The sequence below is a fragment of the Aedes aegypti genome, chromosome 3 (genome assembly GCF_002204515.2).
Source record: "Aedes aegypti strain LVP_AGWG chromosome 3, AaegL5.0 Primary Assembly, whole genome shotgun sequence".
Taxonomy (NCBI): domain Eukaryota; kingdom Metazoa; phylum Arthropoda; class Insecta; order Diptera; family Culicidae; genus Aedes; species Aedes aegypti.
In genome coordinates this window covers 224,779,792-224,803,026 of record NC_035109.1, presented here as the reverse complement: position 1 = coordinate 224,803,026, position 23,235 = coordinate 224,779,792, and the positions used below count along the sequence as shown (strand labels likewise).

The 23,235-nt window shown below is 41.5% G+C and overlaps 1 protein-coding gene across 1 annotated transcript; it reads right to left on the bottom strand.

The window, feature by feature from the left end:
- Positions 1 to 921: 921 nt before the first annotated feature.
- Positions 922 to 23,211, bottom strand: LOC5570566 (ATP-binding cassette sub-family A member 3). Its single transcript, XM_021854068.1, has 10 exons — positions 22,472 to 23,211; positions 22,210 to 22,414; positions 17,084 to 17,362; positions 15,455 to 15,709; positions 15,261 to 15,393; positions 13,370 to 15,201; positions 13,106 to 13,315; positions 2,367 to 3,000; positions 1,278 to 2,307; positions 922 to 1,224 (listed from the first exon to the last, which is right to left on the bottom strand). Exons 1-10 carry the CDS (start codon positions 22,681 to 22,683, stop codon positions 1,041 to 1,043), a joined length of 4,974 nt encoding a protein of 1,657 aa, XP_021709760.1. The 5' UTR covers positions 22,684 to 23,211; the 3' UTR covers positions 922 to 1,040.
- Between the last annotated feature and the right edge of the window lie 24 nt (positions 23,212 to 23,235).

The following is a 23,235-nucleotide window of genomic DNA, read 5'->3' as shown; positions in this document are numbered from 1 at the left end:
TGTTTGACAGAACACCGCCCTGATTACTAAAATTGACAAAAAATGAGTGTAGAGTTTGAAATAGGGCGAAGTGTAGAGTAACGAGACAGGAAACCACTATGTCCATAACTGGTACACTTACCCTATCTAATGAAATTCTGGATAATTTAGACCAATTAAATTTTGATATGAGATGAAATCAGTACGTATTTCAACGTAAGCAAAAAATTCATACTGAAATGTTTAACACAATTATTTCATTTCGATACATTGCAAGACGTTAATCGTAACGCATTTTTACATGCAAGTTGAAAATGGCGCTAAAATTACAACTTATACTGTATTGTGTTAGTAAAAACAACTACATATTTTGTATTTCAAACATCCCTTGTCAACTTTTCAACTTTCAAGAAGAATGTCCTCTTGAAAAACTTACCACAAATGAGCTATGCCTGAAGGTTCCACTTACCCTGGATTCTCACTTGCCCCGGAGTACCTTATGTATATAGTTCGTTTAGAGTTCGTATGTTGTCACGGACACTTCCAATGGTCACCACTAGTCAACTGTTGCTCCAAATGCAATTTTCTGATTTTATCTCGAATAGTAAAATCGATAAATTGCAAAGTAATGCATTAAACATATAATTCAATCACAGACAAACAAACACAACACTTAGAACAATTTCCTTTAGAGAAATGATGGACGATTTGGAAAATTGCGTATTGATTTGGGATTAATAAAACAACACACTAGGTTTAAAAGCTACATTAGCTCTACCAGGCAACAAAAAAAAAAAAGATTCATAAAATTTATATATTTTATTTGTTTTGATTTATGGTTTTATTTGGATTGTTTCTTTGGCAAAAGTATCTAGAAAGTTAGAAAATAATTTAACAAGACAGGATGTGAGACAATTGGTTTTATTATCTTTCTCATTTTTGAAGAACATACTTGCAAAAATATGTGTGTATAATGCATAAGTATTGTGAACAGCATAATAAATTAATATTTGTACTTGATATGTAACCTGGGCTTATGCATCACTGACGTTAACCGGATGTCAATCGGCAACCACTCGTTGATATTTCGTAAATGACAAAAATACCTGCTCGAGCGTGGTTTGCCCGAGCACGTAGTCTTCAATGTCGAGAATTTGCTTGGCTTGTTCCATCAGTCCAAACATTGCTGACCAGCGAACTTCGGATTTTGGGATTTGGTAGGTGATTGATTCAAGGTATTCCTCTCTGCAAATTAAATTATGTTAAATATTGAACTGTTTTACCAATCCATCACTTACTTGAGTTCTGCATCTTGGAAATGTTCACTTATGTACGCTTTAATTTCTGATACCTTTTCAGTGGCGTCTTCGGTAGCTTTCTTCTTTAGTTTTATGGTCAGGAAATAGCCGTTAGAAAATTTGTTCTTCAAATGTTGCGTTGATCCTATACATTTGAATTCTCCGTTGACCATGATGGCCAACTTTGTGCATAAAGCTTCACATTCTTCCATACTATGGGATGTCAGTACAATCGACTTGCCTGCACTTCGTTCTTTACAAATCACGTCCCATAGCTGTCGTTTGGCACCAGGATCCATACCAGTGGTAGGCTCATCTAGATAGACGACTGTTGGATTACCTAACAAAGCCAGAGCAGTACTAAGCTTCCTTTTGTTTCCACCACTGTATTGTTTCGTGCGTTTGTCGATGTGCTTTTTGAAATTCAAATCCTCAGCAAGTTTCATGGAAACCGCGGATATTTCATTTTTTGGCACACCTCTGAGCAGCGCAAATATTTTCATTGTTTCTCTGCCTGTAAGGTCATCTATAAGTGCATCAAATTGTGGGCAGTATCCAATCTGCTGATGAACTGTGGTCATGGCGGTCTTTAAATTAATCCCACTAACCCATGCATCTCCAGCGGAAATGTTCTCATCACCGGTCATCATCTTGAAGGTTGAAGTTTTACCGGCTCCGTTAACGCCTAGTAATCCAAAGCATTGGGAATGTTCAACTGATACAGATATTTGATTCACTGCCAGAAAAGATTTGTAATATTTGGTTACGTCTCGAAGCACCAGATTAGTGGCGCTTATTTCGCTCATGGTCATTTGACGAACACGTTCTTTTTCAGCCAAAACATCACTATCTGTAGATGTAGTTGGAGTCAAAGTTGATGGGGATTTCTTTGAAGTTATGATGTCAGACAATTTGCTAAACACTCGATACTCAACGAACATGAGCAAAGCAAAACACCCTAATCCTAGTCCAGCCATGAACAACAAGTTTCGATTGATTCCCGTTGGATCGAATGAGAATATTTCAACACCTGAAAAATGTACAAATGTTATATGAACTCCAGAAGCACTAGTTTATGATCAATCTTACCACAACAATTCGGAAACAGTTCGCAGATGAGTTTTTCATTACATCCCGGTATAATGCTACACTGAGCATCGCAAATTTGGAGAGTTGTCGATGCAATGTTTACATTACTCAAAGCGTGACTTAATGCAAACAAGGGGAAAATCATGAAACCCCACTCTAAACCGCGTCCAACATGCTCCAGGTCAAAGCCATCGAACAGGAGAAGGAACACAGCCATGAAAAATATTATACCCGTGAAGATATTTAGCAGCATCAATTTGACGAATCCACTAGCTGGAACTTCAAATCGGAACGACAGCAGATACGTGAGCGGCAAGAATGCGAATCCAAAGACCATCAATATCAGGAATACACGTCCAAGTTCTTCTCCCGTTGACCAGCCATCCTCCTGGAATGCAGCGAGTGTTGCTACGTAGAACAGAACGGTAACGATATAGGTCATGTAATCCCACAAAAAGGACACCATCCAAAAGGCAAACACGTTTACCCCGCTCACAAACTGTAGCAGCTTGGCTCGGGAAACTCGTTCTCGGATGTAGAATAACACATAGAGCGCTGCCACGAACGCCATAGCGAATCCAGTGTTGAAGGCCAGCTGGAAACCCATGTTATTGCCAGCCTGAAGCTGCGTGAACTGGAAAAGAAAATATTTCAATGGTTAAGCTTTGCGTATAGTTTTTTTTTGCATTGTTACTCTTTTTCAAATATGTAATTATCGATTGCCGTTTTGATCGTTTGTAAGGACGTGGCCAGCGCAACCCGCGATAGCTAGACACATCCCAAGCAATCAATAGTTCGGATTACACTTAAGCAGAGAACTCCTAAGTTCACTTTTGGTATAAAATAACACTACGGATACTGACGGAACTTGACTCTCGAAAGAGTAACTCGTGAACTTATCTAGAATTAAAATAGTTCAGAGCAAGTTAAATTGAACTTCTTTTGTACTTGAACGTAAATATGATTCTCTATATGCAACTTAAACAAACTTTATGTGAACTGAAGTTCGGTTAGTTACTTACAAAGCAAGCTGCTTAAGCCAAAACATGCCCTTTTATCTGAAGTTTTGGTTACTTGGGTTGTGTTACCCACATAAACTTTTATACACGTCTAGGTCGTCAGGTGGGAGCTTGGGATTCGTGCCTTTCCCAAGCGAAACTCATCCGTATGGAATACCACCTTCCTCCGCTTCCTCCGAGAGGTGACCGAGCTTCTAGTCCATCTGACCAAGAGCTTAAGCATGGTCTACCTAGAATGTAGCGGGGGTTCATCAGTGGGCTCTGTTGAATCCCTAAAAAATCACATATCTGCAAGTAACCCTAAACAAGCCACCTGATAACACTTTCAAAGTGCCTAAGCCAACCGCCACATCAGAATGAAAGTCAGTAAAATCCTGATTATGGTATACCGGTCACAGCGCAGAACAACGGGCAGGACACGGATCACGGATTGGATACGTCGATTAACAGTCGTGGGCTGACAGTGTTCCCTGAGTAAGGAAGGGTGGCACCAACTTGGAGACTGCCTTCATCCTGGTACTACCTTGGCAGGCCTTCGTGTACGTTCGAAACGAAGCTATGAACACAACCCTCATGAAGAATTGTGTCAACCCTAGTAAGGGCTCCATGCTTGCATAGAAAACCATGGAATCACGAGAGCCAACTTCATACAATGGAAATAGCGGGAATCCAGTGGGATGCATGCTTCCTAATCAAGTGTTCTAACCAAAGTAGCTGGTCACGAACATCAAGTCCGCCGTTACAGTCGCAGAACGCGAACATAAGGAATTACAGATTAGAGCGGAAAACGCCGAAAAGGCATTGATCCCGGTAAATGCAACAGCCCGTTCACAGGAGGAGCCTAGGAACAATCCGACAGAAAAAGAAAGAGGGATACACCAGGAGAACAGGATGACTTTTTTAAAAGACACCTACACGTTAATGCTTCCAGAGGACGATTTGCCCTTTGAAGAAAGCATCACACTAGACAACGGACTAGCATGCAACGCCTAGTGGCACAATCGAAAAACGTTCTTAATGAAAAGTTTTCCGGACTGAATATGCCTGAAAAGGTATGGTACGGTAGAAGCTGACGTTCCCAGATATATTCAGAATAGCGTTGCAGAAGTGTCTAGGGGAAGGCTGTTCCCAGACAGATGAAAAATGAAGAAACTAATGTTGCTGCCAAAACCGGGAAAACCGCCAGGAGATCTTGCTTCATATAGACCAATATGCTTGCTGGGTACCGTAATCCGGGGTATCATTGATCAGCGGGGTAACATTGATCGGAATGACTCATCTCGTAAAAAGTTCGTATCATCATTTATTGATGGAACATTTCCAAATCATGAATGATGATTCTCTTTCCCATGTTCATTAGCTAATGAAAGTGAATATTTTTGTGAAAATTGCGTTTAATTGATGCGTAAATTTGTCAACTTTTCGAAACAATGATTTCAATGGGTAAGGATAATACTACCGAAGATTCATGTCTCACACAAGTTCTGCAAACGATATGAGCAAGGAAAATGCAATTCTTACTAAAAATGACATCGCTGAAAACGATTCCGTTGTCAAAACTTTCATAAGTATGCTCAATTAGGCAACATTAACGAGTTACTGTAAAGAATATAGAATTTCCTTAGGAAATTGCTTACCTTTAGGCGTATTCCGCTTTTCGAGGTGTTCTTAATTTTCAAATAATTCAAAAACTAAATTACTTGTAAGCGTTTGGTCTTCATATTCGGCTTCGGGGGTCATGATTTAAGTAAGTAACGACATTTTCAACATTACCGAACGTTGTTTACATAGGTGATCAATGTTGCCCCATATCAGCTAAATAAAAAAATCACTTAAAACATTTATTTAAACATGCTTAAATCTTTCAAAAAATAAAAAGCAGTATATAGGCATGAGCTGTGGGTGGCAGTACTTGTTTTAAAAATATAAAATTTGCAACATTTGCATTTTCAAACGAAATATTTAAGAAATATTCAAAAAAATGATCAATGTTACCCCGGATTACGGTACTGGGTTCCGGCTTGGGTCGTTCGAAAAAAAAAGTCGAAAGGTGCGTTCTGGCTCCTCACCACACTATATCGTCGGAGGCGGTGTGCCTTAGCGCCGGAATGATTCCCATTTGCATCACTCTGTCTGAGGCCATAGTATGCTACCAGCGATGGGACACAAGAAATGTGAGGCATGTCATAAGATTTCATACAATGGTTAAGAGGCAGAAGGAGTTGCATAATTTGGAGATAGGCTGGTGGACCCACAGGCTCATTCCCAACGTGTCGGTGTGGATTACCAGAAAACATGGAAAAGTTAACTTCTACCTGACACAGTTCTTGTCAGGCCACGGATGCTTCCAAAAATACCTGCACGGACTCGGACATACAGATTCTCCACATTGTTCGGCCTGTCTACACATCAAAGAAACACCGGAGCATGTTATATTCTATTGTCCTCGATTCAAGGATCTACGAAGCGAGATGATGCCAGAAATCGCAAGCGTTCTTAATCCGGATAACATCGTGCAGAATATGTGCCAGCATGAAAGCACTTGGCATGCGGTAAACAGAGAGATAACGCAGGTTATGTCGTCGCAGAAAAGGAGCGGGCGTAGCGTAGTATCGGTAATAAGTCGTTGGTCCGCTTGCGAACCGGAATTCATCTTCCAACCGGCATTGTAGGATCGGCCCTGGCACTTGGCCGACCAACGTCGTGTCGGAGTAAGCTCAATTCACCTTCGGGGTCTAGCTGAGTATATAGCGAAACAGCACCGGAAAATGGTCGTCGGGGTGCCTGTGAACCGGAAGTTTCACTCCATCGGAATCGCAGAACCGACCGCGGCATTTGCAGGATAGCATCGGTTCGAGAAGTCTCCCGCCGCAGGGGAAATCTTCGTCGAAGTAGGATAGATCCATTGTCCCCGGCTATTCTGAGTAGTACGTAACGTATTACCGGCTTGGAGCGCCAGTGATATGGAAGCCATCCTCCACCTGGACTCGCTGCACTGATTTTGGCACTCTACCGCCCAATCTTAGAGCAAGGAAAAACGCGTAGCGCAAACGTCGGTTCGAGAAATATTCCTATGTCGGTGAACTCTCCACCGGAGTAGACTAGCTTCACCTTCGGGGACTAGGCCGAGTAGTATCGATCTTGACAAACCACCAGTTTCGGGTCGTCGGGAACCAGTGAACCGGAAGTTATCCTCCAATCGGAATCGCTGGACCAACCTCGTCATCCAACTGGTTAACCAAAAGACCTCGAAATGTTACAATTTTACGCAGTGCAACGAAACTTAGTCAGCAAGCGTAGAGGATACCAGTAGAAGTTGTGCAGGGCCCAGTCGATCTAAAACGGAGCGAAGCATAGTGAACGAGCACATGAGCATTCAGTACAAGTTGTGCAGGGCTCCGAGTACAACCCCAGACAACCAGAAATCGCATGAAAGTTCGCGTTATAACTCGTTTATTCATACTAATTACATCAAATTCGCAAAACACCGTGGATAAACTCGTCAGATTGATGAGTTTCCTCGCTTAAAACACTTTTTTTTTCTGAGTTCATTTGTACATTTTGCTTCGTCCCATACACTCGTACAAAGTAAGTCGAATCAATCCGTAACAGCTGTCAAATCAACATTCATTATCATATGTTAAGTTACATAACATCACAGGTTAGTTCGGTAGAATATGTATACACTCGCAATGTATGTTATTATTCATCACATAATAAATGCACGCATATCGCCTCCACTTTTGTACGTAGAAGGCCTTTTCGCGACATCCTATAAGTGAAATTTTGCACATACAAAGCCTCCAGGTGATTTCGTTATACGTACATTTTGGTTGTCTGGGACCTCCTTCAATGTTGTTACTAGATGTATTTCCGGGAGAGATCAAGGAATAGAAGCAAAAGGGGGTGTTTTGTAGTGGTAAAGCACGCTTCTCGTGAGTCTCAGATGCAGCAATCTAAATCTAACGCAGCAGACAAGAATCACGGTCGAAGATTGCGTTAAATTAAGCACCTAAGGATTATGATTGTTGATTGGCTGAGTTTCAGCAGACATGTCGATTACGCCTGTGGAAGCGGGGAAAAGGTGCTTTTCGGCACTATCCAAGATCATGGTGTTATTTCCGGTTTGGACCTTAGGGCTCCAACTATTACATGTGTCCCTAAAACACCACACTCACTCGTCCACCTTTGGTGGGATCACTTGGGCAAATGGCCGATTTCAGTCTTTGGACTGTTGAGGATCCACTCATAATCCATGGCCTCCATTTGCTACCAATGTATGCTACCAATATTGTATGCCGCACACGCCACCTGGTTGTCAATGGTGGAAGATATTTGGCTGGCTGCGTGGTTATCGGGTGACCAAACAAGAAGTAGAAACACACAACACAAACGCTTTCCTGAATTACTTACAATCAGGGATGGGAAAAGTACTGTAGCAAACATTTACCGCCTCTACATTTACATGTTTCTACAGGACCATCAAAATCCAAAGCAAACCATGACCGTTCAAAACAAAAAAATGTCACGGCTCTTCGAAACTGTAATCTTCTTCTTCCCAACGTTTTTCAAACCCGAATGCGAAACGACTCGAGCGACACGATTTTTGCGGTTTTCGGGGTTTTGCATTTTTGCTCGATAAAGGCAGCATGAAATTGAACTTGTTTATATGTATCGCAACGGAATGATTGTGCTCTTGCTGTTAGAGCTTATAGATTTCAATTAGTTGAAAACACAAGCGAAATATTAGCGATTGAATTATTTAACATTTTTTTCAATCATTCACCTCGGAATGGCTACCCAAAAACGGTCATAGTGGAGAGACAAAAACATTCAAGCAGTGTGTGAACCGTTGGCAGCGCAACGCCTGATGGTATTGATGCTGCTGCTGCTTTGTGTTTTGGTTGACTGGCAGAATCGATGAACTGTGGTAAATTGTGGTCACAGTTCCCAAGCCTGCTTACAATTATCTGACACGAAAACTACACTAACCGCGACAAAACCTCGATAACCTGCTGAGGGATTACTACGAACCGTTACAGCAGTCTGTGTGACAATGGAACAATGTCAACATCAACAACATTATCCATCGAATATGTAACAACGTGGACAAGTGGAATACGGTAAATCGAGGAAGCTGGCCGTTTCTGACCACAGTCGAATATACATAAGTGGTGTGATGTAGTGTGGATAAGAACTACATATCCTGATCGCAATCGACTCGCAGATAGCTGGGAAAAGTGAAAGTTTTGATAGAAATGCGAGAAATCAATGAAAAAAAACGTTTCCACCCATACTGCCGTATGGCATATTACCTTTGGAACTTTCTTCGGGAGATGGCCGAGTTTCAGTCTTCCAGACAAATTAAGCGAAAATTGTCTAGAGGCGCGAAATCGGATGGATCAAATTATCGATTTGAAGTGAGAATCAAGCGGAAAAAAATGAAGAAGCGATGGCACGGTAAATGGCTGAAGAAGCGGTAGCACGGTAAATGGCTGGGCATGGCATACCATTGGTACCTCGCGTACCTACAGGAATAAAATAGACCCCATTGGGTGGTCCTTAGCCTCTTGCCCAGCAACTCCTATCCCTACCTCCTCGTGGTACTGGCCGGGGTACGAGTAACCTTGGGGAAGATCGGGTAACCAACCCCCGGTGGGAACTTTGGTCGTGTGCTGACAGGGAAGGGGGGGTTTGCTTCTGCAAACCTTGAGCGTCTGTACTCCATGTTAGGAGCGGCTCACAACAGCGTCTGTTCCCCATGTCAGGGGCGGCTGATCATCGTCCGAGTGCCAGAGAAGGACTCTAAGCTAAACTGCGCACTATGGCCCGCCGAACATTTAGGGGGAATGGTCCTCCGGAAATCTAGGGGGTTGGTGTCAGGCCCTGCAAGCCAGCCGTAAAAATACACCAGCACAGGAACGTCAACGAGAGAATACGGACCGGAACAATCGGCAAAGACCATAGCGACGAAAATGGACTAGCGATTGGAAACTCGGTACGTGGAACTGCAAATCTCTCAACTTCATCGGAAGCACACGCATACTCTCCGATGTACTGAAGATCCGCGGTTTCGACATCGTAGCGCTGCAGGAGGTGTGCTGGACAGGTTCGATGGTGCGAACGTTTAGAGGTAATCATACCATCTACCAGAGCTGCGGCAACACACGTGAGCTGGGAACAGCTTTTATAGTGATGGGTGATATGCAGAGGCGCGTGATCGGGTGGTGGCCGATCAACGAAAGAATGTGCAAGTTGAGGCCGGTTCTTCAGCATCATAAACGTGCATAGCCCACACTCCGGAAGCACTGATGATGACAAGGACGCATTTTACGCGCAGCTCGAACGCGAGTACGACCGCTGCCCAAGCCACGACGTCAAGATCATCATAGGAGACTCAAACGCTCAGGTTGGCCAGGAGGAGAAGTTCAGACCGACGAATGGAAAGTTCAGCGCCCACCGGCTGACGAATGAGAATGGCCTACGACTGATAGATTTTGCCGCCTTCAAGAACATGGCTATTCCCCGCTCCTACTTCCAGCACAGCCTCCCGTATCGATACACCTGAAGATCACCACTGCAGACGGAATCACAAATAGACCACGTTTTGATCGATGGACGGCACTTCTCCGATATTACCGACGTCAGAACCTATCGTGGCGCTAACATTGACTCCGACCACTACCTGGTGATGGTGAAACTGTGCCAAAAACTATCCGTCATTAACAATGTACGGTATCGACGCCCGCCTCGGTATAACCTAGCGCGACTGGCCCAATCGAACGTCGCTGCCGCATACGCGCAGCATCTCGAGGTAGCGTTGCCGGAAGAGGGCGAGCTTGACGAAGCCCCTCTTGAGGACTGCTGGAGCAACATAAAAGCAGCCATCAACAACGCAGCCTAGAGCATCATCGGGTACGTGGAAAGGAGGACATGCGACGATTGGTTCGACGAAGAATGCAGGCAGGTTTTGGAGGAGAAGGATGTAACGCGGGCTGCAATGTTGCAGCAAGGGACGCGACAAAACGTGGAGCGATATAAAAGAAAACGAAAGCAGCAAACCTGCCTATTCCGAGACAAAAAGCGCCGCCTGGAAGAAGCAGAATGTGAAGAAATGGAACAGCTGCATCGTTCACAAGAAACGCGAAAGTTCTACGAGAAGCTTAACGCATCCCGAAAAGGCTTCGTGCCGCGAGCCGAAATGTGTAGGGATAAGGACGGAAGCATCTTGACGGACGGATGTGAGGTGATTGAAAGATGGAAGCAACACTACGATGAACACCTGAATGGCACGGAGAACACAGACGCCGAGGGTCACGATAGCGGAGGAAGTGGCTACGTCAGCACGACGGATGAAGGAAACCAACCTGCCTCCACATTGAGGGAAGTTAAGGATGCCATCAACCAGCTCAAGAATAACAAGGCCGCTGGTAAGGATGGTATTGAAGCTGAACTCATCAAAATGGGCCCGGAGAGGTTGGCAGCCTGTCTGCACCGGCTGATTGTCAGAATCTGGGAAACGGAACAGCTGCCGGAGGAGTGGAAGCAAGGGGTCATATGCCCCATCTACAAGAAGGGCGACAAATTGGAATGTGAAAACTATCGTGCGATCACTATCCTGAATGCCGCCTACAAAGTGCTATCCCAGATTATCTTCCGTCGTCTATCACCAATAACAAATGAGTTTGTGGGAAGTTTTCAAGCTGGTTTCATTAACGGCCGCTCGACAACGGACCAAATCTTCACTGTACGGCAAATCCTCCAGAAATGCAGTGAATACCAACTCCCAACGCATCACTTGTTCATCGATTTCAAAGCGGCTTATGATAGCATTGGCGGCGAAGAGCTATGGAAAAGCATGGGCGAGTACAGCTTTCCCGGGAAGCTCACAAGACTAATAAGAGCAACGATGGACGGTGTGCAGAATAGCGTGAAGATTTCGGGTGAACATTCCAGTTCGTTCGAATCCCGCCGGGGACTTCGACAGGGTGATGGACTTTCGTGCCTGCTGTTCTATTCTTATTGTGAATAAGAATATGAAAAAGTGGCGATAAACAGGCAACTTTATCGAAGTTCTGCGACCCGGATCGTTTTTTGGATTCTACGCCCTTGTTAAGACCAGAACGGGCAAAATTCTGTATGTTGACTTATGCTGCCTATGCTGTTGGCAAGTTAACGAGAAAACGGAACACAGTTAACTCCTTGAAAAAGGCACAATAAATGTGTCCGAAATGTCGGATGAAAACATAAAATCCGTTTTTGAGCATAATAGACTGAAGGCCATAACCTACAACACGAAGGTGATATCTTTAGCCCTTTACTGATGAACAACATGAACTGTTCAGTGAAGAGTATGCTTATATGTACTATCAGGCCATCCACTAAAGCATCAACCAGGGTAGTTGTAGAACGTGGCGTATGAGAAAATGGAAACGAATGTGGAAGATGAAGAACTTCAATATAGACCTTTACGTCGAGGCGCCCGACCAAAAAGCGACGCTGAAATATAGATGCAAGCAAGATAACACAAGCATTAGCAAGCGCGTGTAACGCAACTCAGCCGATAAAACTGGTGTAACGCAAAAGCCGTGCATCCTATGCCAGGACTGCGTTCAAATGGGAGATAGCAAGCACTAACTCTAACTGCTATACTAGTAGTTATGTAGGAAGGCTGTTGCTAATTCCAGTCAAGGGTTCAGTAACACCAGCTGAAATGTGCCCCAAAATGCTGAACGTTATCGTTAGTAACTGTAAAACAATTCATTTGTTCGAAGATCCTGACGGCTAGAAACAATGGTAGTAGAGAAATACGAAGGCGTATTATCTGTCGTGCCTATTATGGACTCCAGCAGAAATTGCGGTCGAGCAAGATTCCACTTCAAACCAAATGCACCATGTATGTATAAAATGCTCATAATACAGGTAGTCTAAGGACGATCATCAGTATGTAGCGGCCAAGTATGAACCACGAGCTCGCCTAACTATATGGTGAACACAGTATCCTGAAGGTGTCTAACGTTGGAAGGATACGCTGAGCAGGGCATGTTGGAGGAATGCCTAAAAACAACTTTGCAAAGATTTTGTTCGCTACGGATCTAGTCGGAACAAGAAAGCGTGGGGTGCAGGGAGCTAGATGGATTGACCAGGTGCACCAGGATCTGGAAAGCGTGGATCGCAACCGAGGCTGGAGAGAAGCGGCCATGGATCGAATACATTGGCCAAATATTGTTGGCGAGGTTTTATCAAGATAATTGATGTAAAACAAAATAAATCAATGTGTAATAATGGTTTGAGGACACCATCGAATGACACGCAATATCATTGACGCATTTTATGAAGCACATTGGCGTGATGGTCGAGTACCGGTTAATCGTCAACATGTACGTCGACTGCGCTTGCGAGGTGGAGCCAAGGGCAGCTAACACATAAGGGGACATAGAAGCAGCACGAGGCGTCTTCTCGCAACCTTATCATCGTTCATTTCAAAATAATCTGTCAAGTGCGGCATACCATACGTCATGATTTTACTAAGAGGCGTCCAACTAAAGTTTTCTATGTTTATAGAAAAGTTGCAAACAAAGCAGTTTTTGGGATATGAGATCAATTAAAATTTGACGAAATGCAATATTCATAAATCAAGGTCTCTAGAAATCATTAATTCATGACTTTTTCCATCAAATTAGCCTTCCTTAAAAAGGATTACTCTATCTCAATACTTACTCGAGTTTCCGGCCTAAATGGCAACGGATGGTTGGTAACTTCTATCGAACAGCTGGGGCACGTCGATCGCAGCAGTGCGTTATAAAACAAATTGATTGTCAACGGTACAGTGTGGAAACCTTGGGGGTTGAACCACACGGTGACATTATCGGAACTGATGGTTGCGCCAACCAGAAATTGATTCATCACCAACGGAGTGTTTTCTATTGTCTGTAAAAAATAATGAATGTAATGATGTGTTTCAAGTATATGCACATATTTTACCCTTCGCAATATGTAGTCAGTCATCGGTTCTGTGATTGTCAATAGTTGAGTCTCTTTTCCATATTGGCCAAACAGTTTTTGATAGGAGTGTACGACGTCCAGCTCATCAGTTGCTGCCTCAAGAACAGTTGTAGTTCGTAGATAATCATTCAGAGTAATTCTCAATGTTGGTAGCTGAACGCTGTCCGGAAAAGATCTTACAATTATTACGGTCATGATTACGAAGAATATAGGAATGAAAATTTGAACCAGCATCGCAATCCATCCTCTGCAGGTTGCTATAAACTTTTTCAAAAACATCGCTTGTATTTGGTTAAGTTTCAGTGCTGCACCGGTAAGAAGTTTTTCGTTTTCGTCAAAGTTAATAGTAACCGTGGAACCAGCGGCTCCATTTTCATATAAAAATCCGTTACTTTGATTCTCTGGTTTCTCCTGAGGTAAGGAATCGCTTCCAACTTTGAGAAAAACTTCTTCCAATGTGGTAAGTGATATTCCGTAGCTATCAATGCTAAGTTGTTCTGAGTTCTCTTCCAGATCTTCTAGTAGAGCTTGAAATACATTAGTATAGTTCTCTTCTAGGACATAAGAGAGCTCTGTTCCTATGTCGGTATCGACATGACAACTTGGAATGTATCGTTGTATTAATGCAGTAACATTCTGAGGATTACATCCATCTCCTTTGACGCAAATCAGACGGTATCCTACACCGAATTTCTTTTTCAGGAAAAATGAAGAACCAACTGCTTTCAATTCACCATCCGCCATTATAGCTATTCGATCGCCAAGAATGTCTGCTTCGTCCATAAAATGTGTAGACAACAGAATTGTTCTTCCTTTCTTTTCCATGATCAACAAGTCCCACAAAGCGCGCCTTGCAGCTGGATCCATGCCAGACGTCGGTTCATCACATAGAACAACTTTTGATCCTCCACACAGTGCAATTCCAACTGCCAATTTTCGTTTCATTCCACCTGATAGGGTATGTGATTGCGAACTGATCTTGTCCTCCAACTCCAATATCTTAACATAATGACGAATCTCACTGGCAATATTCTTCCTCTCGACACCTTTTAATCGAGCAAAGAATTCAATGTGCTCGGCAACTGTCATCTCGTTGAACAAAACGTTATGCTGCGGACAAAGGCCTAGAGATTGACGAGCGCCGTCTATATTTGTGCGTATATCACAGTCGTTTATAAGAGCCGTTCCAGATGTGGGCGAGAACACTCCTGTTAACATCGACATAGTTGTTGTTTTACCTGCGCCATTGTGTCCAAGCAAAACCGTTATCTGGTCGTCAAACATGTTCAGATGAAGACCTTTGACGGCCACCTTTTCTTTATCAAAAGCTTTCCGTAGTCCCTTGATTTTGATACCCGCATGTTTTCCTGCTGGATCTGGTTCTCTAGATTCTGACGCTTCTACGAACCCATCCGCATCATCTACAATGTCAACTTTATTTGTCCAAAAGCTGACAGTAAATGGAAAATACCAAGGTTGAGCTATGCCGAATTCTCCCGGAAGTACCTTTTCGACATAGAGCGCTATCACGAGGTAGATCACAGAATCCGCTAGTAACATCATCATGGTAGCTCCTACGCTTAGGTCATCATCAACAGTTATCGGATCAAATAAGTTATGCCACTGTACGCCTGTCGTAGTTCCTTCGTGACGCATCATCAACATAAACCCAAAAGACATTCCAGAGTTGTGGAATAAGCAAAGAGCCAACTTCGCTGACAAGGACATTGTGTCATAGTTGGAAAATGCAATGTTGTACGGCATGACGAATATGAACCACATTAGTCCAGCGATTCCAGCAGCGGTGTTAGCTAAAGCATAATTAAAATCGTCAAATGGATTACGAATTAAAGATCCTTACAAAAATTACCTTTAGAGAAAAATGTACTCATCATAAAGCAAAATGTGATGGTTGCCGTACTGTAGACCAACAGGTAAACCCAAACTACTGACCATTCTGCATAAGTAAACACGGCCAGATCGGTGTTGCTGGTCATGCTAATCTAAAGTGTTTGATGAGAAAATAATAATTTAGCTTTCTTATATTACACCTATAAAACTTACGCAAAGTAGAATGGTGATCAAGGAAATCGAAACCAGAAGCAGAATCATGGTCTTCACAAACCATGCAGTCCAGTGTAGCCAACTCCGAAGACCCATGATTTTCATTGCCTCCTTCAGCTGCTTTTCTTTCTCCACGGCAATGTATTTAACGGTGTTGATACATGTGTAGAAGAACGCCACGACAATGATCAGTGGGAGCAAATTTTCCAACCCCAGAAGCAACGGATCGCTGTAGAACGGTGGGTGGGGATAACGCTTGAAAGAGAGATGACGTGGATGTTGTTTATTTTAAGAAAAAATAGTTCAAGCAATTAATCCAAATCAGTCCAAGTAATTAAAATGAAAAAGAGATCCAAATCTGGCAATTATCAAAAAGTTCTTTCTCGCGAATTTAGTTTAGTTCACATTCACAATCTTTTTAAAAGTAAGAACTTTAACTTTAAATTTAACAATAAGGTCCACGCATATCTACAAGAAGGTTGTTCCGTCAAAAAATCGGAGTTTTTGGTCTTCGTGGTATATAGACGGTCCCAAATATTTCTGGTGGTAGAACTTCTAGTGATTCTCAATAGACTAGACTGTCTAAAATTTTAAGGTCGGCTATATTGTAAGCCGTACCAATATTTTACAAATTGTGTATTGAATCCTCTGTAGATTTTTGTTTCTGCTATTTCAACAGTTAGTCCGTGTTGGTACGTTTTTTTTCCTTTTATTTTAGTGTGTTTTAACTTATGTATAGCTATAGCCCAGATAGCCGTAGCGGTAAACGCACAGCTATTCAGCAACACCAAGCTGAGGGTCGTGGGTTCGAATCCCACCGGTCGAGGATCTTTTCGGGTTGGAAACTTTCTCGACTTCCCAGGGCATAGAGTATCTTCGTACCTGACACACGATATACACATGCAAAAATGGTCATTGGCATAGTGTAAGCTCTCAGTTAATAACTGTGGAAGTGCTCATAAGAACACTGAGAAGCAGGCTCTGTCCCAGTGAGGACGTTACGCCAGGAAGAAGAAGAAGATAGCTATAGCTAGTTCAACACCCAATATTGAGTGTTGAACTAGCTTTAAGTTAAAAACACACTAATATAAAGGAAAAAAATGCACCAATATGGACTAACTATTGAAATAGCAGAAAGAATGATCTACAGCGGATTCAAAATACAATTTAGAAGATAATTCTCACGTTTCCTCCATGGTATATTACAAATGAATTACATAGGAAATCTAATGTTGAAACATTGGAGTAAATGTCGAAAAAATTATCAAACTATTTTAGACGAAAATTGCTGCAGTCTTCTTTTGCTACGATAACTGCTAAATACATATTGGTTAAGTTTATTCGAAAGCTCGTTTTTTCTTCTTTAAACAGGTGAATGAGGTTGTAAACGATAGATGGTAGTATAGCTTGAGCTGTAAAATTTACACATGATGAAAAACTGAATACAAAATTTTATATGTTGCAAATGGAGAAATGAGAAAAGTTTCCTAGGGTTTTCTATGACACGCCTCTCTGCTCTCATTCAGAAAAGCTACGAATTTTTTGGTATATATTGTACCGCTTATAACAACCGAAGTCCTTGCTATTCAATAAATTGTTTTCTGACCTGATTTGATAATCAAATCTCACCCGCAAAAACACATCCGGAATCACCAGTTCCGGGTTCCGTTCCACTACGATGGACTGGGAAATGGCACTTTGCACCTGGGCAAACGTTTCGCGATAGTAGTTGGCTGGATAGCCGCCATCGTCTCGCACGGGATTTCTCGGGCCAGGAGTTTCGAACGCTGGAAAAAGTCTGTTGGTTTGCCAGTTGTTCCAGAACTCCGTTCCCACCTGAACAAATGTGCGCATCTCGGCTGGAAATCGTATGGCGAACTCCATATGCTCCGGTAGAGTTTGTATGTTCTGTAATTGATGTAATATGAATAAAAAAACAAATAAACTGATTAAAAATAAATCTTTGAACTGTTTAGTGGAATACCTATAAATAGATGAAAATCCAAATTTAGGAATATATCATTTAATTTAAGTCTAGTACACGGCACTGAAGACGTCAGGCCGTTGAGGTCGAAATACGCGTATCTGTCAAAGGAAGTCTAGTGGAATTAAATGGAATAGTACTAAATTCGATTTTTCATTTACTTAAATTGATTAATCCACAGGTCTTTTATACGCGAATTTATTTTACGTTCCAACAAAAAAAAAACATAGTGATGATTTATGGACCTATCATAGGTGATAAGTAATAGTGAGTGCGAAAAAATAATTAGAGTGTGGGTGCCAATAGTGAATTACCTAAGCAAAAAACAATAATAATAACATAAAAATGAAGAATCATAAAAAAGATCTTTTTGCGTCAATTGAAAGATTTCAACCTCTACTATAAGGAAAAGTAAGATAAAAGGAGTAATAAAATTATGTTTAGGGTATAAAATCGATTGAGCCACTATTTGTGCCAGTAGTTGCGCTAACGCTCTAATATCTAAGTGGTTAGGCTACTGTAATGTGGTATTAAAGCACATTAAGGCTACTGAGTTATCCTCTTTAGCGCCGCCTGGTGGCAAAATCTGGAATTTATTGGCTCAAATAATGCTAGCGTTACTAAACAACTTTTCCGAAGACGCCAGCTACTGAGCTATCCCCGCAAAACAAAAATTCCCTGCTCACCAGCGCCACCTGGTGGCGTGATTCCATATCAGAATGACCAATGCATGTCAGCCCTTGAGCTACTGAACAACTCTTCCGAAGACACCAACCTTTGAAAACATCAAGGTCTAGGGATATTATATGTTACAAAGTTTTCATTCTCATTGTTCAATGCTCATATAGTGCAAGTCAGAAAAAGCGTCTCTAACGGTCAATTGCTCAACTAAAAGGATGATCCTCAAGTCTCGAAGTTAGATCGCACTGAGTGCTGAAACTTCGCCGAAGACAGTACCGGAAAACGAAGTAACTTTGATAGTTTATTTTGAAGAAAATATTTATTTCAATATTTATGCATGCTGTTTCAAAGAATTACAATTTATATTTTTAAAACAAGTACTGACATCCTAGCTATCGATTGTACTTGATAGATTGCCAAAAGGTTTATTCTGAATGGATATATTATTTTTCATATAATCGAAAGTCGGTTTTTTGTTTTGGGGTAACTTTGATAATGGAGTATGAATAGAACAACATTGAATGAATTACGGAACATTTATGGGGCGTTGCATACCTCTGGCGTTTAACGCTATATCGAAATTTCTGACTTAGATTACAAAAATGGTACTAGTTTGTAACAATGGTTTTCGCTAAGAGATTTGAGACCGAATTCATGTTCTACTATAACTAGGCTGTCAAGGATAAGTGAAGAACTCATTATGACTTCATCAAACAGTGATCGTAGAACAAATTGTTTGTAAGCGTTGCAAAATGATAAAATCTTGTATTTTTTTAATATTTGCATATAAATCCTCAAATGCACTTGATTCCATCGAAAACAGCTTTGACATGAAGTGTCATACTAATATTCTTTACTTTTGCATTCGTTTTTCTTAACTGATTAACAGAAACTTCGTTATTTCGTTTAATATGTGATGGGTCTCGCGCTATCAAAGTTACCCCGTTTTACGGTACTGTGCTATCTCTCAACGTATACGAGATATTCAACAACACTCCCAAGTAGTTCATTTTACGAGACGTTTTTGAACAGCTGATCACATTTTTTATGAATTAGTCAAAAAACTGTATGATTCTAAATCTACACTCATTCAAACACAAACACTTTGATTTACTTGTTTTTAATAATGAATCGTGGTTTACGGCTAACCAGCCGAGTGGAAGTTTAACAACTACCGAAAAGCTGAATGTAGTAAATAGACATTACATATAATTTGCAATTGGATTAGATGGACAAACTGATGTGAAGATTTGCGAAAAAGTTACACGTCTTCTCAGTGAGAATCGAACTCACGACTCCCTGATCTCTAGTTAGGGCGCGTTACCCCTACGCCATGAGAGGACTCATAAACTTGTCATAAATGAACAATTCTGTAATCAGAACCATACCGAGATATTCCGGGTTGTACTGGGGTCACGAGGGTGCTAAATTCGGGAAATGTGATTATTTTTTTATTTATTTCAGCTACAACACAACAGTTTTTATGTAAAATGTGAGATCATGGTCGAATATCATCATTCCAACATAATTTGAATAAGTGGACCGTTCCGAAACATGATAGCCGGTTCCGCCAGGGCCAGTTTGGGGACATTTCTGTTTCATGTCCAAAACATACCGTGCGACGTCTCAATCTTCGTGAATTCGAGAGAACTTGTCAATAAAAGAAGAAAAGGCTCGGTACGAACAGATGTGGCCACTCCAGATCTCCAGGCACAGGTTCCACCAGACCCTCCTTCGAGATATTTCTGTTTTATATCCATAACAAACCGTGTGATGTGCCAATCTTCGTGAATTCGAAAGAACATGTCAATTAATGAAGTATGAACTAGGTATGAACTAATTAGGTCACTCCTAAGCACCTGGTACTGATTCCGCCAAGGCATCTTAGGGGACATTTCAGTTTCATGACCAAAACCTATTGTTCAACATTTAAATCTTCATGAATTCGACAGAACATATCAATTACCCTGTGTTTCCACTTCTGAGCATCACGTACAGGTTCCAGAAAGGCCTATTTTATGACATTACCGTTATTTGAAGGAGAAAATATGTCAATAAATGAAGAATGACCTCACTACCAACAGATCTGGCTACTCCAGACACAAGGAATAGGTTTCGCTGAAAACCTTTTTTGAACATTTTCCGTTATTTGAACAAAACATGATGTGCCACGGGTAAAGCATAATGAAAATTCTGAAAAGTATTCAAATAAATCTAGGATAAAATACATACAAACTGATGTGGCTTCTCTTCACTGATGCAGTCTTAGGCAGGATCTCTTTGAACAGATGTTTTCCAAGATTTTTGGAAAATCTGTTATCTGTCTCAGCAGAAAGCTGAGAAGAAAACTAACAAGGAATCTACCAGAACTTTGTTTCGAACATCATCAGAAATCCAACAAGAATCCTAAAAAGGTTTTGGCTAGAATGTTACCAAGAATCTATTTTAAATTTCCAAGAAATTTTTTTATTAATTACTCAGGGTTCTCAATAAATTTGTTGATAAAAACTTAAAAGGAATTCGCTTTGGAACTCCTCATGAATACACCATAAAACCAGTCTTATGATTTATGAACTCCCTTTGGCATATTTACTGCCAATAATTGTTTTAACAGTATAAAAAAGAACAACCTATTGCCCGTTAAAAGAAGAGTAAATTCGACCAAACATCGGTTCCGTCAATTGTACCGCTTATTCATGAATGGAGGAATTCCCCGTGCAACAGAATAAAAATTTTGCTTAGAATATGGTAAGGATTTCATTAGAAATTAAACAATAATTACCCGCAAAGGGTTTTCCTACAGATTAGTGTTCGGTCCCTATGGGAGTGAGCGATGTAATAGAAATCAGACGTGTCCAGTTCGCGCAGTGCGAAGAAAAAGTGGTGTAATCCAGTCATAAATGTTTGGTCCATCGATTGTATTGCTTGTTCCAGCTGGAGCGAGCGATGGGACCGGAAACACACCTACCTACCGAAACAATTGTGGAGATGCAGAGGTATATTCAGTCTTTGAACTCTCGATTCGTGCTCTTTGAGAAAGGTTCGCTAATCCCAAGCCCCATTCATTAAATCTCCGTGCATCTTCGACTGCTCCGGTCAATCATGGAGTGCAACTACGAAGCGGTCATCTATTCTTGAGTTCATGCTCATTATCCGCAAAGGATTTACTTACAAATTCTTTATGCATGTTTTCTTTTTTTATTTTTGAAGCTTGAAACTCAATAAGCCAGTTCATTCGCCCCAATTCAAATTGTATTGCTCTGGAGTGGCCAAATCTTCGTTTATTGACAAGTTCCCTCGAATTCATAAAGATTGAGACGTCGCACGGCATGTATCCGACAAGAAACGGAAATGTCCCCAAAGAGGCCCTCGTGGAACCTGTGCCAGGAGATCTAGAGTGGCCACATCTGTTTCTTCTTTATGACGTTACGTCCCCACTGGGACAGAGCCTGCTTCTCAGCTTAGTGTTCTTATGAGCCACAGTTATTAACTGAGAGCTTACTATGCCAATGACCATTTTTGCATGTGTATATCGTGTGGCAGGTACGAAGATACTCTATGCCCTGGGAAGTCGAGAAAATTTCCAACCCGAAAAGATCCTCGACCGGTGGGATTCGAACCCACAACCCTCAGCTTGGTCTTGCTGAATAGCTGCGCGTTTACCGCTACGGCTATCTGGGCCCCTCATCTGTTTGTACCGGGATTTTTCTTCTTTTATAGACATGTTCTCCCGAATTCAAGAAGATTGAGCCGTCGCGTGGTATGTTTAACAAAAGACCATTATCTTATAATTTACATAAAAACTTCAGTGTAGTAACTGCAATAAATAAAAAATAATCACATTTCCCAAATTTGGCACCCTCTTGACTCCAGTACAATCCGGAATATCTCCGGCATGTTTCCGAATTCAGCATTCTCCATTTATGACAAATAACTGAAATCTTTTTAAAGTAAACTGACGGTGGTTTCATGCGAATTGACGAAATGGCAGCTATTTGAAAATGCCTTGTCGGAGGCCGGTAACGTAAAGGTTAACCGCTGTTAAATGATATTTCATTGCATCTTTAACAAGTAAAGAATATATACTCACCACATATGCATCCGGAAATTCAATCCCAGCTAGAAGATTATTGTTCTGAAGAAAAGCCTGCATTATGCTAGAGTTGCTGAATGCAATCGTGTTCACCATAGGATCATCGAAAATTCCCACGGAACGTGCGACTATTCGTTCCAACAGTTCATTTTCCGGTGAATATGCAATTGTGTGCTGCAGAGGGGGATTCATGGGAATCGTCCTGTAAGTTAATTAGTCTTAGTTTGTGTATAGTTTTGGGACCACGGTGCTATTATACCTTAGATGGATGATCGACGTCAAGTCAAGCGGTAGAAATATTAAATTAAACTTGAAATGATCAGCGTCCACAAGACCGCGTACTAATATGAGCAACGTGGAAGCAAGCACGGGTATTGCAATTTCAAAAAATGTCTGAAAGTAATGCCGCTTTGCAATGATCCAGTTCTTCCACAGCAGTAGAATAAACTTTGCGAAGTTGGTAGTCGTCATTGCTGTTTTCTGCTAAATCGCCTAGTAATGTTTGGACGCGGGGTGTTGATAAATCACTGACTAATCCTAAGCGGGGTTATAACTCTGATAAGAATGATTCGTCGCTGTTTTGAAAACTTTTCGCTTCCTCGCGTTTCAACGGTTCTTGAACATCACATGAATTTTGAATATACTGTCAGTTCATTGCACTTTAACTTTGGTTTGTTTTCCGTTCACCTTCAATTACTGTATATCAATTATTAAGTGGATAGTAATCATCACGCGTTTGTTCTCCAAGAGTGCGTTGATTCCCACATACAATAACTATCTTACACAAGCTTCTCAGGTTTTGCCCCTCAATAGAAACATGATTGAGCCAAAATTATCCTTCAAAAGACTTTATAATAACTAGGATACTCTAACGAATGGTGGTTTCTCCGAACACGCAACAGGTTGTCGGCCAGGTCTAGAACGGATGTTAACTGTTATTATCGATTGAATTTCCCGACCGATTTTATCGGTGGCTACTACTGGACTGAAGCGACGAATGTATGAAATCACCTTTTGAAGCCC